Here is a 20816-nt window from a genome sequence, read left to right on the forward strand (position 1 = left end):
CTGGCCTCAGGCTCTGATTAGCCATGTGACCCTGGATAAGGCACCTAACTTCTGCCTGGCTCAGTTTCTTCCCCTGGAACATGAGGGTTTTTTTTTTTTGCAAACATTAAAGTACAAAAATAATAAATGTTAGATATTAATAATTTTATTTTATTTTTTCTTTTTAGATTTTTCAAGGCAGTGGGGTTAAGTGGCTTGCCCAAGGCCACACAGCTAGGTAATTATTAAGTGTCTGAGGCCAGATTTGAACTCTGGTATTCCTGACTCCAGGGCCGGTGCTCTATCCACTGCGCCACCTAACTGCTCCTTATTTTCAAAATAAATTGAGAATTGTTACTTCTTTTGAATTATCCTTGATTCTTCATGAAAAAATTTTAAGATTTTCTTTTAAAAATATCCATTTAAGTATGGTGGAAACTCACATCTCACAGCCTATTGAGGATGACTCTGATAAGAATCTTACTAGCAAGGGACGGCTAGGTGGCGCAGTGGATAGAGCACCGGCCCTGGAGTCAGGAGTACCTGGGTCCAAGTCCGGTCTCAGACACTTAATAATTACCTAGCTGTGTGGCCTTGGGCAAGCCACTTAATTCCATATGCCTTGCAAAAACCTTAAAAAAAAAAAAGAATCTTACCAGCAATGACTAAAAGAAAAATATCCCTGTGATTGTCATAGGACAGTCTGTCCCTTTACCTTTATAGACATGGATCATGGAGGTATCTTTAAATTCTTGGGGGTTAACCTCGAAAATTTCAAGTCAGTTTTTGGATGAGTAGTGGACCCCCCACCTTGTAGACCTCAGTTGAAATAGAATCAGTACTAGGTGCTTTGCCACTTGAAAGGAGCCTAATGGCATTCAAAAGCTCTTCTTTAGTTGGAACTTCTGCTAGGGACTGATTGATTTCAACTTGAGGTAAACTGTAATTGGCTTCTGCACTGATCGAGGAAGTGTTCAGCCCATGTCTAGGATCAGGTCCCTATTGTTAATCGTTGTGGATCCATCAGTACTGAGTTGTTGAGATGCACCATATATCTTTGCAAAATTAGCCTTCAGGGCATCATAAAAGCATTAGCAAAAGTTAATGATTATAGTAATCCTCTTTTTTTGATAAACCCAAAGATTTCAGCTTCTAGGACAAGAAATCACTTTTGCATAAAAACTACTGTCAGATCTATGGAAAGGGGAGTATTTTATGACCAAAGCAGAGAGAGAGAGAGAGAACTTTATTTATTTATTTGTTTATTTATTGATTTATTTAGGTTTTTGCAAGGCAAATGGGGTTAAGTGGCTTGCCCAAGGCCACACAGCTAGGTAATTATTAAGTGTCTGAGACCGGATTTGGACTCAGGTACTCCTGACTCCAAGGCTGGTGCTTTAGAGAGAGAGAACATTATAAAAGACAAAATGGTTAATTTTGCTTACATTAAATTGAAAAGTTTTTGCACAAATAAAGCCAATGCAACCATGATTAAAAAGAATGCATTAAATTGGGAAACGATTTTTATAGCTAGTGTTTCTGATAAGGACTTATTTCTAAAATATATAGAGGACTGAGTCAAATTTATAAGAAAACAAATCATTCTCCATTTGATAAATGGTCAAAGAAAATGAAAAGCAATTCTCAGATGAAGAAATTAATAGTCATGAAAAATTATTCTAAATCATTATTGATTATGGAAATGCAAATTAAAACAATGCTGAGATACCACCTCACACCTCTCAGATTGACCAATATGACCAAAAAGGGAAATGATCAATCTTGGAGGGGATGTGAGAAAACTGGGACACCAATGCATTGCTGGTGGACTTGCAAATCAATAAAATCTTTCTGGAGAGCAATTTGGAATTATGGCCAAAGATTAATAAAAGTGTGCATCCTCTTTGATCCAGCAATATCACTGCTAGGTCTGTGTCTCAAAGAAAAATGAAAAAGGGTAAAAACCCCATACATACAAAAATATTCATAGCATCTCTTTTTATGTTGGCAAAGAATTGTTAATTGAGAGGATGCTCATCAATTGGGCAATGGTTGAACAAATTGTGGTATGTGAATGTGATGGAACACTATTGTTCTATAAGAAATCCTGAGGGATTAGACTTCAGAAAAGCTTGGAAAAACATAAATGAACTGATGCTGAGTGAAGAGAACAAAATCAGAACATTGTACACACTAATAACGATGTAGATCATGATCAACCTTGATGTACTTATTCTTTTCAGCAGCACAATAATCAAAGATGATTCTAAAAGACTTGTGATGGAGAATGCTGTTTGTATCCTAAAAGGGAATTGTGGAGTTTAAATGAAGACCAAAGCTATCTTCAATTTTTGGAAGTTGCCTTATGTATTGTCTTTTTTCCCCCTCTCTAATGTTTTCTTTCCTTTCATTTGGATTTGATTAATCAAGATTAATATGAATCTATATTTGGCTTAATTACATTTGTAGAAGCTATATTAGATTCCTTTCTGACAGGGGAAGTAGAGGGGAGTAAAGGAGAAAAATGTAAAACTCAAACTCTTGCAAAAAAACGGTGAAAACCATTGTTAAATGTTGAAAAAAACAAATAAAAATGTGTTTAAAAAAACGCAACAAAACAATTCATCCAAGGGTAGAAGGACAACAGAATATTGGGGAAATTTTTTTATAGTAAATATATCTAATAAAGGCCTTGCTTCTCAATTATGTTGAGAACTGATTCATATTTATAATAATATAAGTTATTTTTCAATTGATAGTCAAAAAATATTAACAGGGAGTTTTCAGGCTAAGAAATCAGAGCTATCTATAGTCATATATATAGGAAATGCTTAATCACTATTGATAAGAAAAATACAAATTAAAACAACTCACGTATTACAATGGCTAATTTGTTAGAAAAGGAAAATTACAAATGTTGGTGGAGATATGGGAAAATTGGAACATAAATGCATTGTTAGTGGAGTTATGATCTGATCCAGTCATTCTGGAGAGCATTTTAGAACTATCCTGAAAGATTAACCAAACTGCACATAGCCCTAGCAGATCCTTTGGCCCAGCAATACCACTGCTGGGACTGTTTACTAAAGAGATCATAAAAAAGGAGAAAGGATCTATTTGTGGAATGACTGAACAAGTTGCTATCTATGATTGTAATGAAATATTAGCAATAGAGGAAGACCTCTTGAAGGTCTTCTTTAGAACTATGGAATTGATAGTAGGACATGGGAAACCGTGGCCCAGGACCACCAAGCACGGCATATTCTAATCAGAGAGGGGACTGCACTGTATGAGCAAGGTAGAATGGAAGAAGTTCAAAGGATGTGTGAGATGTGCAAGTTTAGAGAAACCACTCCACGTGCTCCCCTGGACTCTTTGTCTACCTGTGGATTCAGAGCTCACATCAGTCTGATCAGCTTCAGCTGGACACACAGTAACTCATCTTTGATATAGTGATATTGTTTTGGTCTTCTTTGATAATGAAGAACAAGAACCAACCAGTAGCATTATGGTGCTATGAGAAGTGGCAATCAGGATGATTTCAGAAAAATTGGGAAGGACACAAACTGATTTGAAGTGGAATGAGAAGAACCAGGAGAATGTAATAAACAGGAACTTTAATACTATATGATGATGAACTGTGAATGACTTCGCTCTTCTCAGTGAAACGGTGATCCAAAACAGTATCGAAGGATGATGAAAAATGTACTCTCTCCAGAGAAAGAGCTCAGGGAGTCTGAATGCAAGTCACCTCTCCGGAAAGAGGTTGTAGGGGATTGCATGTGTACAACCTCTATCAGATTGCTTAGTGACTTGGGGAGGGCTGGAATTTGGAATTTAAAACTTTAACATGTAATTGGGGAAAAGTATTTTTCTTTTAAAAAGATGTCTTCATTTAGTAGAAAGATCCATGGAGCTGGGGTGGGGTTCCAGTTCTGGCTGTGGCACTTACTTGCCATGTGATCCACAGCATGTGGCTGTTCTGAGCCTCTGTTCCTCCTCTGCCAGTGGGGATGAACCTGTTCCAAGTCCCAGTCTTAAGACTTGGGACAGGATGTGACAAGTTGGCATGGTCAGGGAAGCTTCCTTTCCATGAATGTGAGGAATTTCCAAGATCACCATTCCTCAGGCCTGTCTTCTCTTCACCCATCCAATTAATAGGGAAGAACTCTTCAGGGGATTTTGACCCAGAGGAGAATCCCACATGTTTTGTAGGGATGAAAAGATGACAATCTGCATACTGGAGGAACTTTCCCATTCCCCTTTGAAACCAGAAATGGAAGGTGTGCTTCCCAGTGGAACACACCCAAAGCATTCACCTTGCCTTCAGGCCTGGAATTTAGCAGCTAGCTGTTACCTCCCTTCCATAAACTCTGGCCTCTGACGTTTGTTTTCCTCATCTCTTGTTTTGATCCCCGTGTGTGCAGTGACCTTCTCCTAGACTATGTCAATGAGGTGCTGAAGGATACAGACCTAGTAGAGGGGATGCTGACCAGAAGAGACAGGTGAACACCTTGACCCTGAGCCTGATCTGTATCTCAAGAAGAGGTTCCACTCTTTGGCCTAACGAAGTCCTGTTCATTCCATGCTGCTCTTCCCTTTTCTAAAGGCACAGAAGCCTCTTCTCCTCTTCCTCTTCCTTATCCTCCAGCCTGGTTGACTGGTAGCTTCATGAATTGTCAGTCTAGGGCAGGGACCCCAGAGAAACTACATGTGATAGCACTGTGAAGGAGCCTGATCAGTGTCTTCTCTTCTGACTGACCGAGCTCTAGACCCTTCCCTCTGGAGATGGACAGCAAGAGAGGACAGAGCTTTGGAGGGGGGGCAAATCCCGGTGGTAGAATGACCTCCACCATTGAGCTTCAGCCCTGCTTGTTAAGGGGGCCTTCTAGTTTCAGTTTTTGTTAATAATTTGAAAGCCAATCTTGGTTGTCTTTTTAGGCTGTTGGTTCAAGATCCATCTCTATGCCTCTGTCCAATATCTCAGCACCAAAGTCGGCTGTTTCACGGGTACCCTGCAATGTGGAAGGAATCAGCCCAGAACTGGAAAAGGTGTTCATTAAAGAAAACAGTGGAAAGGAGGAGGGAGGAAAGGTAAGTGGGCTTGAGGGTTCTTCGGGTTTTTTTTGTAGGTGGGGCCTGGGGATAGAAGGAAAAAAATCTGAAATGGTTCAAAATGCCATTGGAATGTTTGCCCAGTAACCTCAGTCCTCATTGGAAGGTCTGAATGTGCCAGCACTTAGTTGTGGGCTGGTTGGCCTCGTTCATTTGCCCTTTAATCCAGAATCTGTTGGATTTTTCACCCAGAGCAGAACTGGGGGACTTCAACTCGAGCTTATGAAAACCTGACTTGTCTGGTTCTGATTGCTATCATCTTGCATGGTCCCTGTTTCCCTCTGGCTCTGGAGACACCATAGGCCTTTGGCATCCTCAGGCATCCTCCAGCTGCCTCTGGAGAACTTCTCAATTTGTTATTTGGCCAGTCCAGATGCTTTGTACTCAGCGGAGATGTAGGGTGCCAGGAGGCCAGGCCACTGGCCTGGCTCACAGTTTGAGAATCTTGAGACCCCTTGGGCCCCTGAGGGTGCTTCGTGGTCTGGATCGGGGCTCCTCTATTGTTAGGGCTGTAGGGGGAGGGAGATTGAAAGCAAACCCGCTATTGTCAATAGTTTTAAGAGAGCTATGTTAAGGGATTTTTGAGGGTCCAACAGTTCCATGTCCTAGGGTGCTGGACACTGTCGCTTGAGCTCTCTGCTTGTTTGAATACAGCCTGTGGCAAATTCAGGCCCCATGCTCTCGGCTCAGTCCCCTCCCCTGCTTCCCTGACTCCAGGTAGATTTGTCTTCTTGCTGTCTTTATACATGATCAGAAGTCTGGGAAACCCAGGTTCAAATCTCACATCAGACCCTCCTGGCATAGGACCCTGAGCAAGTCAATTCCCCTCCATCTGCCCTTGAGGGGATTGGGAGGAACCCAGGAGATCCTGCTTGTTGCACGCTTGGCTTTATGCCCTCCACCCAGAAAGGACTTGGAATGAAAGCTCAGCTCAGGCACCGGCTGCTTCTGGGAGGGCTTTCCTGATTCCTCTTCCCCCTCCAAATCAGCATGCTGATGCTAGCCCTTCTTGTCTCCTGGGGCTCGAGTGTGGGCTCTCTGAGGGCAGGGGTGATGTCCTAGTGCCACTCATAGGGTCTGATACCAGCCAGTCTCCTGGAGAGGGAGCTAGGCTGTATGAGGCTTGATGAGTCAGATGGATTAGTGGGTAGGGAGCCCCAAGTGATGTCTGAGGAGGGGGTGAGGACCTGATCAGCCTTGGTTTCAGGCACAGCACAGGGGAAGAGGCCCTGGCACTACAGTGGGCTCTGATGTCTGGGGATGTTTCTTGGCTACTCTTAGGTCCCAGAGTCTCAACTCTGAAGGGGGGGGGGGCTGGCCAAGCTAGCTGCCAAGGTCTGGTCCAGCTGTAGGGAGGTGGTGTAAGGGGGATGGTCAGTTGTAGGGAGACCATCGAGGAAGGAAGAGAAAAGGATAGGGGTGGCTAGGTGGCGCAGTGGATAAAGCACTGGCCTTGGAGTCAGGAGTACCTGGGTTCAAATCCGGTCTCAGACACTTAATAATTACCTAGCTGTGTGGCCTTGGGCAAGCCACTGAACCCCATTTGCCTTGCAAAAAAACCTAAAAAAAAATAAAAAGAGAAGGATGAGGACTGAGAGCAAGGGAAAAGCTGGAATGGCAAAGTCTGTAGCAGTGAACACCTGGTGGGATTGTGGCATGAAGGAGAAGGCAGAGGTAGACCAGTGTCACTGGAAGGGTGGCCTTCCCCTCCACTGAAATGGGGAAGGTTGCAGGAAGAAGGTGAGCTCTGGGCCATGGTGGGGTTAAGAGGCCTCTAGGACAGATGGAAAAATAGTTCAGAAGAGAGATGAGGTTGGAACTTGCCTCTGAAAAGGTGGTGAGTGATCCCAGGAGAATTGGGGGAGGATGGAGAGGATAGAGAGGAAGAGGGACCAGGACAGAGGCTTGAAAGATGCCTTGGCTTAGTGTGCATGAGGAAGAGCATAGTCAAGCAGGGTCGTGGAAGCCAAGGGGATGGAGCTAGGTGGTCGGTATCCAGAGCTGATTTTGATGAAGGCTTGAGAAAGAAGTCTTTCATTGGTAAGTGGGAAGAATCAGAGATGGGGAAAGATTGAATGGTGAGGCAGTGGAGGCAAGGAAATATAAACTCCATGAAGATGGTCATACCTCTGATCTTGCCATCATCCACCCATGATAACCTTTCAAGAATTCTGAAATCCCCTTATCTGACCATAATCTCTGGCTTTCCACCCCTCCCTCTGCCTTCCCTTACAAAACCCTGCTCTTCATCTGCTGTGACCTCCAATCCTTTGAACCCCCACTTCTCTCCCAGGCCATCTCCCCTGTACTAGCCACATTCCTCTTCTGCCCATCGGACTCCTTGGTAAACCAGTTTAATTCTGCACTATCCTCCTCTCCTGAGTCACTTTGTCTTCTTCCTTACCAAGGCCAACCCCTATACCTTCCCAAGGGATCCCCTTCTGTCCCATCTTCTCCAAAAGTTTGCCCTTCTGTCATTCCTGTGCTTATTTTCAATCTGTCATATCTCCCTATCCTGAAAAAGCCTCACTTGATTCTTATTTCTCATCTGCTCTTTATAGTTAATTCCTCAAGAAGGGTGTCTACAATCAGGGTGAGATGTCAAGTGTAGAGACCCCATGCCAGGTATTCCCATGACCTATTTGTGCCCAACCTGTATTAGAATGTTCTGAGCTTGTATTGGTCTGATCAGCTACAGAGGGGCACGCTGTAACTCATTTATCACATAGGGACCCAGGATTAACACTTGGAGGCCAAATCCATTGACCTTTTCTCAATTCTCACTCTCCTTGACTTCTCTGAAGCCTCTGGGTTTATGGACGTCCCACCTCCTTCTGGTTCTTTTCTCACTTCTCTGCCACTCCTCTGTCTCCTTGGCTGCTCCTCCCCATCACATCATGTCCTAGGCCCTCTTCTCTTTTTCTGTACTATCTTCATCTGGTCACCTGATGATTTTCACATCTCCCTTTTCTGCCCCAGGCTCCCTGCCAGCCTCTAGTCTCAAGTCTCCAACTGCCTCTGAGATGTATCTCTGGACATTGAGTCAAAAACAGCTTAGTCTCTGGCCCACAGGATGGATCATTTGGTCTGGTGCTGCTTTGGCAACCGCAGGCAGGACTTTGAAAATCTAGAAGATTTTTAGGGCGTGAATTAAGACCTATGAATGATATTATAAATATCCAAATGGCCTTGGCAGAAAAAGGCCCCCCACCCCTGCCCTAAAACCTCTTATCCTTTCCCTTTTCTAATACTATTGAAGGCATCCCCATCTTCCCCACCTTAGAATCCTCCTGAAGCTCTCTCTCCCTTCCGCCAACCTCCCTGCCCCCGTCATCCAGTCTGTTATCAAGGCCTGTTGACTTCACTTCAGTGTCCCTTGAATAAGCCCTCTTCTCTCCTCTGATTATGTCCCTATCCTGGCACTGGCCCTCATCTCTCACCGTGGACCACTACAGGAGCTGCAAGGGGTCTGCCTGCTTCAGGCCTCTCCTCACTCCAGTCCATCCTCCTATTCATCCACCAAAGGATCTTCCTAAAGTCCAGGTTTGAATGTGTCACTCCTTTATCCTGTGCTCCCGGTGGCCTCCAAGGTCCAACACAGAAGCCTCACTAGTCTTCCCCACTCACTCCCCACCACATCCCCTTTCATGCAGGGACCTGGCCTCAGCCCTTCATCGCTGGGCTCTGGGCTTTCTCTCTGGTCATCCTCCAGGCTTGGGATTCTCTCTCTCTCTCCAGCTCCAACTACTGACCTCCCTGACTTCCTTTAGGTCTCACCTAAAATCCCAACTCCTACAAGGAGTCTTCCCCAGTCCCTCTTCATTCTGGTGTCTTCTCTTTTTTAATTATTTCCTACTTTATCATCTTTATAGTTTTCTTTGGATATATTTGTTTACATGTGACCTCCCCCATTAGATAGTAAGCTTCTTGAGGCCAGGGTCTGTCTTTTCCCTTTTTTTTTGTAACCCCAACATTTTATATAGTGTTGGGCACCTCATAGACTCTTAATAAATGTTTATTGGTTAATTGGACTATGTTCTAGAAATTTGACAGGATGCTGAGTTAAGCTCCCTCCTGGCCCCACCCATCCCCTTTTTTTAAAAAAATTTTTTCCACCCCCTTTTTAAAACTGGAATGGTTTACCTTTTTCCAGTTGGGCTGCCCGCTAGTTCCTCTGCAGAACTTGGGTCCTTACTTCCCCTGTTGCAGCTCCGTGCTGCCTTAGCTGTCTCCTTGCACATCCTGGGCATCAGCTTGCCATGCACCATTTTGTTCTGTCCTTCTCAAAGGCCGGTGGGAGAAGGGTGTCTCTGGTTTCTTTTTGACCTGGTGGTCTGGTCCTTCTTGGGGGCTGAGGCTGATACTCCCCAGCTTGAGTGTCCTTGACTTTCCCTGACCTTCCTGTTTGTTTTTGTTGATGTCCAGACATAGAATTAAAAAACTTGAGTTCTGCCTTTTCTGCCTTTCTATCCTCTGCCCTTTGGAGATTTTGGAGAGTTTGGAACTGGCTCCACTGAAAGGAGGGGCAGAAGAGAGGTGAGAGGACCAGTGACTAGGGCTTAGAAGTGGGATGTCCAGGTGGATTCATCCAGCATTAGGACATGCTTCCTTTCTGCCAGGAGCCAGGCATGGGAAATACCCATGTCCTCAAGGGTGGCACTCTCCTAGGAGTGCATAGACAGGTGAACATATGCAAAGTGGAATCTGTACATCTGTATGGCACCAAGGCTTGTTGAGATCTAGCAAATGGGGGTGGTGGAAATGTTATCACCAGGTTAGATCAGAACCAACCATGGGCCAGGCACCATGCTAACTAAGCCTTGGGGCTGAAGGAAGGGCAGAAGGAAGGCCCTGCTCATGGGGAGCCCTCTCTCAGGGTGACATGATGACAGATGAGTTAGGGAGTGGCCAGGTACCAGCCCAGGATTGGTGGTGCCTCTGTTGATATGCACCCCCTTGTTTAAGAGTATTTTAAATAATTACTCTGTAAACCACACCAAAAATCAGATGAGGATTCCAGCTAAGATACCTGACTTAGAGAATGTCTCTGAGATTTGTTGGCTGTCTTTTTTTGTTCATTGATGTCAGGAGAACACCCGTGGCAATGTAAAACTCAAGGTGAGATTGGGTGTGGAGTGGCAAGGGAAGAGTGGATAAGGCCATGGCACCAGGCCTTGCCTTGAGGAATGCCATGGGAATGGAGAAGAGAGGACAAGAGCCCAACATGTATGCTGGTGATGGAGAGGATATGTTCTGTTGGTCAACTGGAGGCCTTAAGTATTTGGTGGTGCTTCTGGGGGTCAGTGGACAGAGTGACCAGCTCCTTGAATGTGCCAGATATGAGAGGAGCTGATGCTGTGGGCCTGGAATCCCTAGAATCCACACAAGGTCACCAGATGGGCCATGGGCATGACCTCTCGGGATGCTGTTTGTGTTCCAGCCCCTGGATGTTCCTGATGGCCGCCGCGCCCCACTGCCTGCCCAGCACCGCAGTAGCAGCAGCGGCACTCGCAGTATAGACACACAGACGCCCTCGGTGCCAGAGCGTAGCAGCAGCTGCAGTAGCAGCCACTCGCCCTGCGTGTCTCAGGACGGCAGCCCGTGCTCCACTGAAGACTTGCTCTATGACCGTGATAAAGGTGAGGGGTCTGGGCTGTTGCCTCACTTCAGCCTGCTCTCTGGGGAGAGGAGAGGGGGTGCTGGGGGCTCCTGTGAGCTTTGTTAGCCTTTCTGGTGGTGAATGCCTGTGGTGAGGAGCCTCAACTGCCTGGAAGGAAGGCCATGTTGGCCAAAGGTCACACAACCATCGCCGGCCTAGGGGATTTTACATTTTGTCCTGTTTCACAGTACATTACTAAGTCAGAAAACAGACAGGAAATCCACTTGAGTCTTTCCAGGCCAACTTTTCTAAATGTCCAATAACTAGAAATACGAAAACTGAAAACAGCAGGGGAATCGGTCCTCAGTCATTCCAGGTAAGGTTTTCAAAGCTCTTTCACTGGCATAATAATTGTAATCACACTTCCCCCCCAGCCCTCCTCCACACCACCTAACTCCCCTAACCCTTCAAGCACCAGGTGTCAGTCCTGGCAGCCTGGCACTGGCACTGACTATTATTAGTCAAAGATGAATGGGAGATTCACCATAATGGCACCAAGGGGTGAGTATTGTGTAGCAGCATCAGTTATCTCCTTGGAGGCTCCAGATTGACTGAGGGAGTTCAGGAGGAACTGAGGCAGGGTCTGAGCCAGTCTTCTCTCTATCCCACTTGGGAGCTGCCTTCCTGGATTGTGGCCCTTGGAGGCTCTGTGGTGGGCAGCAGGCTGTGGTGTTGTGGCTCCCTGAAACTACATCCTCCAGGCTCTCAGGTGCCACTATCTGACCTCTCTCCCTTCTTCCTCTTGTCGTCCTCTACTTGCCAAGTTGCTATTTCCCAGCCACTCTTCCAGAGGCTGCTCTTGACCAACCAAGATGTATTCCATGGGCTCCTTATGAGCTGTTCTGATAGAATCCTGACCAAAGGTCTGCCACGTTTCTGCTTGGACATTTTCTGATGTTCTTCAGGGCCATGGGGGAAGCTTAGATGATGGGGAGGTCATTTTTGTTTTGTTTTCAAAGCAACTGAGTTTATAATGATGAAGATTCAGTATTTTAAGCTTATCTTTTTATTGTGAAGTTTCCATTTTTTTAAACTTCTGCTTCAAATCGCGTCAAAAGGCCACAGCCCTTCGTGCTGTTGTGCTGTTTTTATCATTACACAGCCTGGGGAAGGAAAATGAAATCAGAGGAAATGACCCCTGTTGGGGAGGAGGGCGTCCACTTGTCAGCCATCGGGTTGTGGCAGCTTTCGCTTTCTTGGGGCTTTCCCTGGGATCCATGAATACTTGGTGTTATTGGTCTGCAAACTTTCCAGCTTTGGGGCAGCTAGGTGGCACAGTGGATAGAGCACTGGCCCTGGACTTGGGAGCACCTGAGTTCAAATGCAGCCCCAAACACTACCTAGCTGTGTGACCTTGGGCAAGTCACTTAACCCTGTTGCCTTGCAAAAAAACTTAAAAAAAAAACTTTCCAGCTTCAAGGGCAGAAGCCGACTGTGCTGACCCCCAAAGGTGGAAAGAGAACTCTCCTCTCCTCTTCCCCAGAGCTGGGTTGATGATAGAGACACCCTGTGGGTGATTGGCTAACAGAACAACCCTGGCATTTTCCTAGTCTGGCACTCTGGTATTTGGCTCATGGTCAAACCTCCCACTGCATACCCATATACACACACACCCCAGCATTGATGGGGAGAGAGATAGGGGGCCTTTATCATGGCACACCATTCCTCCCAGCCACCAAGAGGGCACTTGTTGTTGACAGTGGAAATTGGGGAACTCTGCTAAATCCTGGTGGGTTGGACACCCATGGGGTCCTCTCTTTTGGCTTGTTTCCCTCAGATTTGGAAGGAACTTTGGCGGCCCACTTTGTCTAACCCTTCCCTGAGGAGGAATGCTTTTTGTGACACGGTGGCCTACGCTGGAAGCCCTCCTCCAAGGCAGGAGCCCTGGCCTCCTGAGAGCCCTCACCTCTCTTTGCTAGGGAGTTTTTCTTGACCTCCAGTGGTGGGTGGCCTCCCTGGGATGTCCTTTACCATGACTGCCCTTCAGAAGGGTGAAGAGGCAGCTAACATGGTCTTCTGGATAGTAAACAAGAGATAGGAAGTTCAAAGAGGGAAGGTCCTTTCCTCTGAATGGATGCCTGCTGGGAAAGCTGAGATCAGGAGTGGTGGACTTGCTGATGGTCACTGAGCTGCTCTGAGAGTTGTGGGTTGAGGAGCCACCTTGTCCAACCCCTCGTCTTACAGGTGAGACCAGGAGTGACTTGGACCAAAGGAATGAGAGAGGCAAGATTCCTCCCAAGTCCCTCTCACTCTGGAGCATTCCACCATCTCACCTGACCCCTCCTGTGCTTCCTCTTTGGTGATTGCTAGGAGAAGAGACTAGAGGCAGGGCTGCCCTGCCCTCAGACCTATGCTGGAGGGGATCATCTTGGGCTCTTGCTTAATCTGGGTTTATCTCATAGTTGGTGCTCCATAGCGCATGCTCTTATGATGATTATTGTGCTCACTAGCTCCTCTTTCGTCTAAGGGACAATGAGGTCAGCCTGGCGAGACTTGGGGCTACGGGGAAGGAGAAAGAGTGGAACAAGTTTGGAAGGAGAGATGGAGGCCCAACTGTCAAGAATTTAAAAGCCAGAGTCGATGATAGGTGCCAAAGGCAATAGAGAGACCAGAGACAGGGAGCCCTGAGTTCCAATCCTGCCTTGCACAGGGGAGCTACCTCATTTCTTCATATTCCCCACTGGATTATTGTATGAAATAATACGTGTGTAAAGCCCTTTAGGGAGCTGATGGGTTGGAGAGAGGAGAGCCCAGTTGGGGTGGGGGGAGTACTCCCAAGACCAATACTAAGGGAGGGCAGCTATGTAAGTGGAGAGTCTATAAGACTGGTCCCCCATCCAATGGGAGGTGACTGGGGAGAACACCAAAGTGGGGGGGGGTTGAAAGAATTCTGAGTGTGACAGGGAGAGGAACAAGGAGAGAAAAATGATGAGTTAGGTTTTGGAGGGGCTGCTTGGGCATTGTAACTGGGGTGGGTTGGGAGCTTCAAAGAGATTCCAAGGGTTGACTTCTTTAGAGCTGGAGACTTAGTGAATGAATGTCTAGAGAGGGGAGAAAGAGGACCCCAGGCAGAGCTTTGGGGCATCCAATGCTAGGAGCCAACCAGAGAAGTAGGAGAACCCACAGAAACCAGGACTATGGAATAACCATGAGAGGTGGCCAGCAAACACCCACAGTGGACTGAAGGTGACAGAAAGACCCCAGGGCTTGGTGGTTGAGAGCTCACAGTAACTTTGAAAGTGGAAGCAGAAAGTGTAGATGGTTGGCAGTTTAGTGAGGCCTTTTGAAGGATGCAGCAGACCTTTAGTGCTCAAGGGAGAGACAATCCTCTTTGACCTGAGGCACTGGGAAGGAACTTCAGAAGGAATTTGCTGGTGGTTCTCCAAATAAACAAGTTGCTTACTAGGTTCAGGAACCCCCAAATCCAGAAATTCCCTAAGACCCTGGGGTTCTTAATCTTCAGTATCATAGATCACTTTGTCAGAATCATGCTTTTAGATTTGTGAAATAAAATGAAAGACATTAGACATCATTCTGACAGCTACCAAGGGTTTAAAACAAACCAGTCCTGTGCCTCCCATTTTGGTCCTTGCTCTTGGGGTCATCCCTCCAGACCATCGGCTTCTTCTCAGGCCAGGCTTCCACAGCTCCAGGGTGTCCTAAGGATGGTGGCCATCCTCGGCAGTGTCATCTGCAGACTGATGCAGCAACAGGAAATCCCTCCTTCCTTTGGAACCCTGTGATGGAAGTGACTTACCAACTACAATTGTGTCTCTTGGGTCTGCATGAAATCTTGGATGATGTTAACCTGGCAGGAGGGATCAGTGAAGGCTTTTGCTGAATAATTGAAATGCTGGAGTTCAATCTGGTTGGTTTCTTTTGTAGGCCTCTATTTTATTTTGAGGATTTAAATTTGTGGTTCTGAGAAGCCTTCACTCCACTCCCCAGCTTCACAGTCAGGATTAGAAAGACCAGGCATCACCCTCCTAAGTGCTTTTAAAGAGCCAGACAATGTGCCAAGTATGGCCTGCGGTGTGTGTCCTTAGAGTCAGCTGTGTCAAGGTTGGGGTGTCTCCCACGCAAGGCTGGTGAAGCCCCCCCCTTCCAACTTGTATTTTTGTCCAGGAGGCCTTTCTCATCATTGTAGTTCCTTCTTGTAAACAGTCGGCAGGGATAAGAAAGTGCCCATGATGAGTGGCTCTTGATTCTTTTTGGACAGGAGTCCTACTAGTCCCTCACTCTGTTGCCTCTTTCATGATTGACCCCCAAATTGTGTTGTCTAAGTATGCCCTAAGTAGACCTGGGGTTGAGGCAGCTTCTTTTCCCATCCTTGTTTTCTTTAGGGCTTTCCCACTTCCTCTTCCAGTTCACTGGTGGGGGGGGGGGGGCTGTCCTTCTCCTTCCCTTTGGTAAACCAGTTCATCTGCTGGAATTCCTTACCGCCTTGTCCTCTTGCTAAATAAAGCTGGCCAAACCTCTGGCTTCCTTCCCACCTCAACTTTCTTTGCTCCTGTTCTTGTTATGTTGTATGCCACTGGAAGAACTTAGAAAATTGCAGATTAGGCCTACTCCAGTTGTATTCTCTTATCTCAGTCAGCTCATAATTGCTGTGAGATGATCCTTTCATATCTCCCACTCTCCATGGTAGTACTTCCACAAGTTTGTCACTCTCTCAAGCCTCCCGCATCACTCATTCCCTTTTCCTACATTCTCAGGTGATGATTTCAGTTTCTTTTTTATTAAAATTTAATTGATTTTTCTGAATTGTCTCCCTTCCTCTCTCTGACCTTGCACTAGAGAAAGCTACCATTTGACGTAGATATGGACATAGACATATAGCTAGACATATCTATATGTAGAACCGTATCATGCATCCTTCTATTTATCTTTCTTTTCTCTAGAGGTGGATAGTATCTTTCTTCATAGGTCTTTTGTAGCTGATTGGAATATTTATAATACATAGAATAACTTAGTTCTTCAGTTATTCTTCAAGCAATATTGCTGCTACTGCATACAACATTCTCTTAGTTCTTGTCTTTACATGATTTTCTCAAATCAACCTGCTCCTCATTTGATAAAGCACAGTCATATTCTACAACTTGTTCAACCATTTCTCAATTAACGGACATGTCTTCAATTTCCAATTCACGACCACCACAAAGAAAGTTGCTATAAATATTTTGGAACATAAAGGTTCTTTCCATTTTTCCTGATCACCTTGGGAAACAGACTTAACAGTGGCATTGCTGAGTCAAAGGGTGTACCCAGTTTTATACCACTTTGGACATTTTTTTTGAATTGCTTTCGAGACTGGCTAGATCATTTTACAGTTTCACCAATGGTGTATTAGTGTATCAATTTTGAAAATTACCACGTTCCTGCCAACATTTGACATTTTTCTCCTTTTTTTTGACAATCTGATAGGTATAAGATAATATCACAAAATTGTTTTAGTTTGTATTTCTCTAATCACTAATGACTTGGAGCATTTTTTCATATAACAATATATAGTTTTAATGCCTTCATTGAAAAAGTTTTCTGTTCATATTCTTTGACCATTTATTGTTGGAGAATGACTCCTTAGAAATTTGACAAAGTTCTCCATAGATTTGAGATGAGACCTTTATCTGAAAAACTGTCTATAAAAATTTCCCCTCCAGGTTTCTTCTTTCCTTCTAATCTTAGCTACATTGGCTTTATTTATTAACATTGGGTTTTTATTTATTATTTTAAAGGTATAAAACCTTTTTTAATTTAAGGTAGTCAAAATTTTCCATTTTCCATCTCACCATTCTATCTCTCGTTTATTCATAAATTCTTCCTCTATCCATAAGTGTGATAGGTAATCTGTTCCATGTTCTTATAGTTTTCTTAGTATATCTATATATTTATATATAGGATATCTAGGTCATGCATCCATGTTGACTTTATCTTGATAAATAGTGTAAGATACTAGTCTATACTCAGTTTCTGTCAAACTTCTTTCTAGTTTCCGCAACAATTTTTACCAAATAGTGAATTCTTATGCCACAAGCTTAAATCTTTACATTTGTCAGGCACATGTTTACTATAATCATTTATTACTATGAATTGTATTTCTACTCCATTCCACTGATTCAACTTTCTGTTTCTTAACCAATACCAGATTTTTTTTGGTGTTCATTTTTTTATTGTTTTTTGAATTTTGCAATACTTCCCCCAGTCTCACTTCCCTCCCCCCACAGAAGGCAATCTGATTATCTTTGCATTGTCCATGCTATACATTGATCAAAATTGAATGCTTGAGAGTGAAATCATATCATTAAGGAAAAATAAAATATAAGAGATAACTTTAATTTTTTTAAAATTATGTAATTTTGCTAATAGTCCTTGGTCTTTGTTTAAACTCTACAATTCTTTCTTTGGATACAGATGGTATTCTCCACTGCAGATCCCCTAAAGTTGTCCCTGATTGTTGCACTGATGGAATGAGCAAGTCCATTGAGTTTGATCATTGCCCCCATGTTGCTGTTGGGGTGTACAATGTACTTCTGGTTCTGTTCCTCTCACTCAGCATCAGTTCATGCATATCCTCCCAGGCTTCCCTGAATTCCCATCCCTTCACCACCAACAGAGCTGCTATGAATATTTTTGTACAAGTGATGTTTTTTATTCTTTTTCATGATCTCTTCAGGGTATAGGCCCAGTAGTGGTATTGCTGGATCAAAGGGTCTGCACATTTTATTGTCCTTTGGTGTAATTCCAGATTGCTGTCCAGAAAAGTTGAATGAGTTCACATCACAGCTCTACCAACAATGCATTAGTGTCCCAGATTTTCCACATCCCTTCCAACATTGATCATTGATTGTCCTTTTTGGTCATATTGGCCAGTCCGAGAGGTGTGAGGTGTTTTAATTTCCATTTCTCTAATAATTAGTGGTTTAGAGCAATTTTTCATATGACTATGGATCACTTTGATTTCCTCATCTGTAAATTGCCTCTGCATATCCTTTGATCATTTGTCAATTGGGGAATGGCTTTTTTTTTTTAATAAATTTGACACAATTTTCTATGTTTTAGAAGTGAGTCCTTTGCAGGAATACAAGTTGTAAAAATTGTTTCCCAATTTACTCCATTTCTTTTTTTTATTTTTGACCATCATGTTCCTTTAGTTTAATATCCAAGTTGCAGTGCTAAAGTGTCCCTAAAGGATGTGAGGCTCAAGATGCCCCACCTATTAAAGGGCTAAAATTTAAGGGAATAAAAAGAGGAAGAGACTTCACACAGAGCATCCCTTGGGGTCAGGGTCCAAAAGGGGAGTCCCACTGATAATAAGACCTTGTCCACATATCTGGTCAGTGTCACTTCTCTAGGTTGGCTCTCCTCAGCTGCAGCTTCCTTTCCAGTTCCTCAGTATTAACTGTGGAAATTGACATCCCAAAAGATCCTGGGGCAACTTTCTTGGGGCCAATGAGGCCTTTGATTTGAATTCTGTCTTGGTCTTGTTGGGCACAGGTGGCACTTTGGGCAATGACTTCTCTTGTTTCCTGGGTTTAGGGCCAGGCAGTAGATGTGTGAGTAGTGCAAGAGCCTTCAGGCGGCAGAACTGGGCCATTTCTATGGGAGGGCAAGGTGGATGGCCAGAATCATTGTATGGAAGGAGAGGTCTGTAATTAGCTGAGGCTTCCCCAGTTGTCACCCTTTCCTTCGCCCCCACCTTTATCCAGGGACCTCTCACCATCTTCATTCACATATTGACTTGTGGGTTCATCACTGATGGGGATAATGTAGTTCTCATATTGAGTAGGTGCAGGTGGTGGGGGTGCAGGCAATCAGGGGTTTGACTGGGCCAGGTAGCTTCTGGGTCTGTTTAGCTTCTCCTAAGACCTTTTCAAAGTCCTTGTCTGGGTAGAAAGGCACCAGGGCCCCCTTGGTCTTGGTGGCAAAGTAGTTTATGATGTCATGTAGAGAAGAGCAGGAGACCTGGGAGGAGAGGGGGAATCAGGGCCCTGCCCCTTCCAGGGGATCAGCAGGATCCCAAGGATGGTGACACACCTGGGGAACTTCATGGGGAAGCCACCTACTGCATTTCTTTTGGTCTTAGTTACAGTGGTTTTGTTTGCAAAAGCTTTTTAATTTAATGTAATCAAAATTATCAAGTTTGTTTTTAATGATGTTCTCCATCTCTTCCTTGGTCATAAACTGCTTCCCTTTCCATAGATCTGACAGGTAAACTATTTCTTGATCTCCTAGTTTGCTTATAATATTGGTTTTTATGTCTTAAGTCCTGTACCCATTTTGATCTTATCTTGGTATAGGATGTGAGGTGTTGGTCTAATCCAAGTTTTTGCCATACTAACTTCTAATTTTTATCCCAGAAGCTGGACTCTGGGTTTATCAAACAGCAAATTACTATAATAATTTCCTGCTATCAGATAGTTTTGATAATTGTTACTTTATAAAATAGTTTAAGATTTGGTACTGTTAAACCTCCTTCCTTTACATTTTTTTCATTAATGCCATTAATATTTTTGATCTTTTGTTTTTCAAATTAATTTTATTATTTTTTCTAGCTCAAAAAAATAATTGTTTTGTAATTTAATTGGGATGGCATTGAATAAGTAAATTTAGATAGAATTGTTATTTCTTTTGTTGACTGCCCACCCATGAACGATTAATATTTTTCCAATTATTTAAATTTAAATTTATTGGTATAAAGTGTTTTATATAATCATGTTCATATAGTTACTGGATTTGCCTTGGTAGGTATGATCCTCAGTATTTTATCTAAATGACTAGTTATTTTAAATGGAGTATCCTTTAGTCTCTTTTTTTCAGGGTTTTGTTGGTGATATATAAATGCTAATGATTTATGGCAGTGTATTATTTATGCCATACTACTTTGGTAAGATTATTGTTTCTATTAACTTTTTGGTTGAATTGCTAGGATTTTCTAAGTATATCATCTTTCCTGCAAAAAAGAGATAGTTTTATTTTCCCATTGCCTATTCTGATTTCTTCAATCTCCTCTTTTCTTATTGTTATTGCTAGCATTTTTATTTTTAATTTTTGTGTATTTTTAAAAAATTTGTTTCCCCAGATACATGCAAAAGCTTAATTTTCAACATTTATTTCCAAAACAGAGCTCCAAATTTTCTCCCTACCCCCATCCTACTTCCCCCATTGAGAAAGAAAGTTACTTGATTTAGGTTAAAAAATGTGTTATTGCTAGCATTTTTAACACAATGTTAAATATATTGGCATATAGCATCCTTGTTTCAACTTCTGATCTTAATTGGGAAAATTTCTAACTTATCCCCAAAACAAATTATGCTTATTAATGATTTTAGGTAGATCCTTATTATTGTTTTAAGAAAAAATCTATTCACACTTGTACTTTCAAAGTTTTTAATAGGAAGATTCTGTCAAAAACTTTTTCTCATCTATTAATATAACCATAGATTTTTGTAACTTTTGCTTTTGATATAATCAATTATGATAATAGTTTTCCTTATTTTAAGCCATCCTTACAATCCCACTTGATCAAAAATGTTCTCCTTGATCTGGGAGTTTTGGAACATAGCTATGATGAATTGCTGTGAGTTTTGTTTTAGATCTCTTTCAGGTGGTGATCAGTGAATTTTTTTCTATTTCTATTTTACTCTCCTTGTTCTAAAACTTCAGGGCAATTTTTCTTAATCATTTCTTGAAGAGTGTCTAGACTTTATTTTTTTTAATCATAACTTTCAGGTCATCCAACATTTCTTAGATTGCCTCTCCTTGATCTGTTCTCCAGGTCAGTTGTTTTTCTAAGGAGATGTTTAATATTCTCTTCTAGTTGTTATCATTTTGATTTTGTTTTGTCATTTCTTGGCATCTTATGAAGTCATTCACTTCTTGTTAAATTCTAATTTTAAGGAGTCATTTTCTTCCATAAGTTTTTGAATTTGTTTTTTTAATAGGTTGATTTTCTTTCATAATTTTCTTGAATCTCTTGCATTATTCTTATTTTTTGCCCTTTCTTTTACCTCAACCTTTCTTATTTGATTTTTTTAGGGTTTTTTTTTTTTTTGCAAGGCAAATG

General features: G+C 43.2%; 1 protein-coding gene across 2 annotated transcripts in view; it reads left to right on the forward strand.

The window, feature by feature from the left end:
• GLCCI1 (glucocorticoid induced 1) overlaps nucleotides 1-20816 on the forward strand; it is a 47233-nt gene that overhangs the window by 13944 nt on the left and 12473 nt on the right. For both annotated transcript variants that reach the window (XM_074195385.1, XM_074195384.1), the window contains exons 4-5: nucleotides 4921-5073; nucleotides 10535-10733. In XM_074195385.1, the coding sequence (XP_074051486.1) occupies nucleotides 4921-5073; nucleotides 10535-10733 (352 nt within the window). The remainder of the gene's footprint in view (nucleotides 1-4920; nucleotides 5074-10534; nucleotides 10734-20816) is intronic.

The sequence above is a fragment of the Macrotis lagotis genome, chromosome 7 (genome assembly GCF_037893015.1).
Source record: "Macrotis lagotis isolate mMagLag1 chromosome 7, bilby.v1.9.chrom.fasta, whole genome shotgun sequence".
Taxonomy (NCBI): domain Eukaryota; kingdom Metazoa; phylum Chordata; class Mammalia; order Peramelemorphia; family Peramelidae; genus Macrotis; species Macrotis lagotis.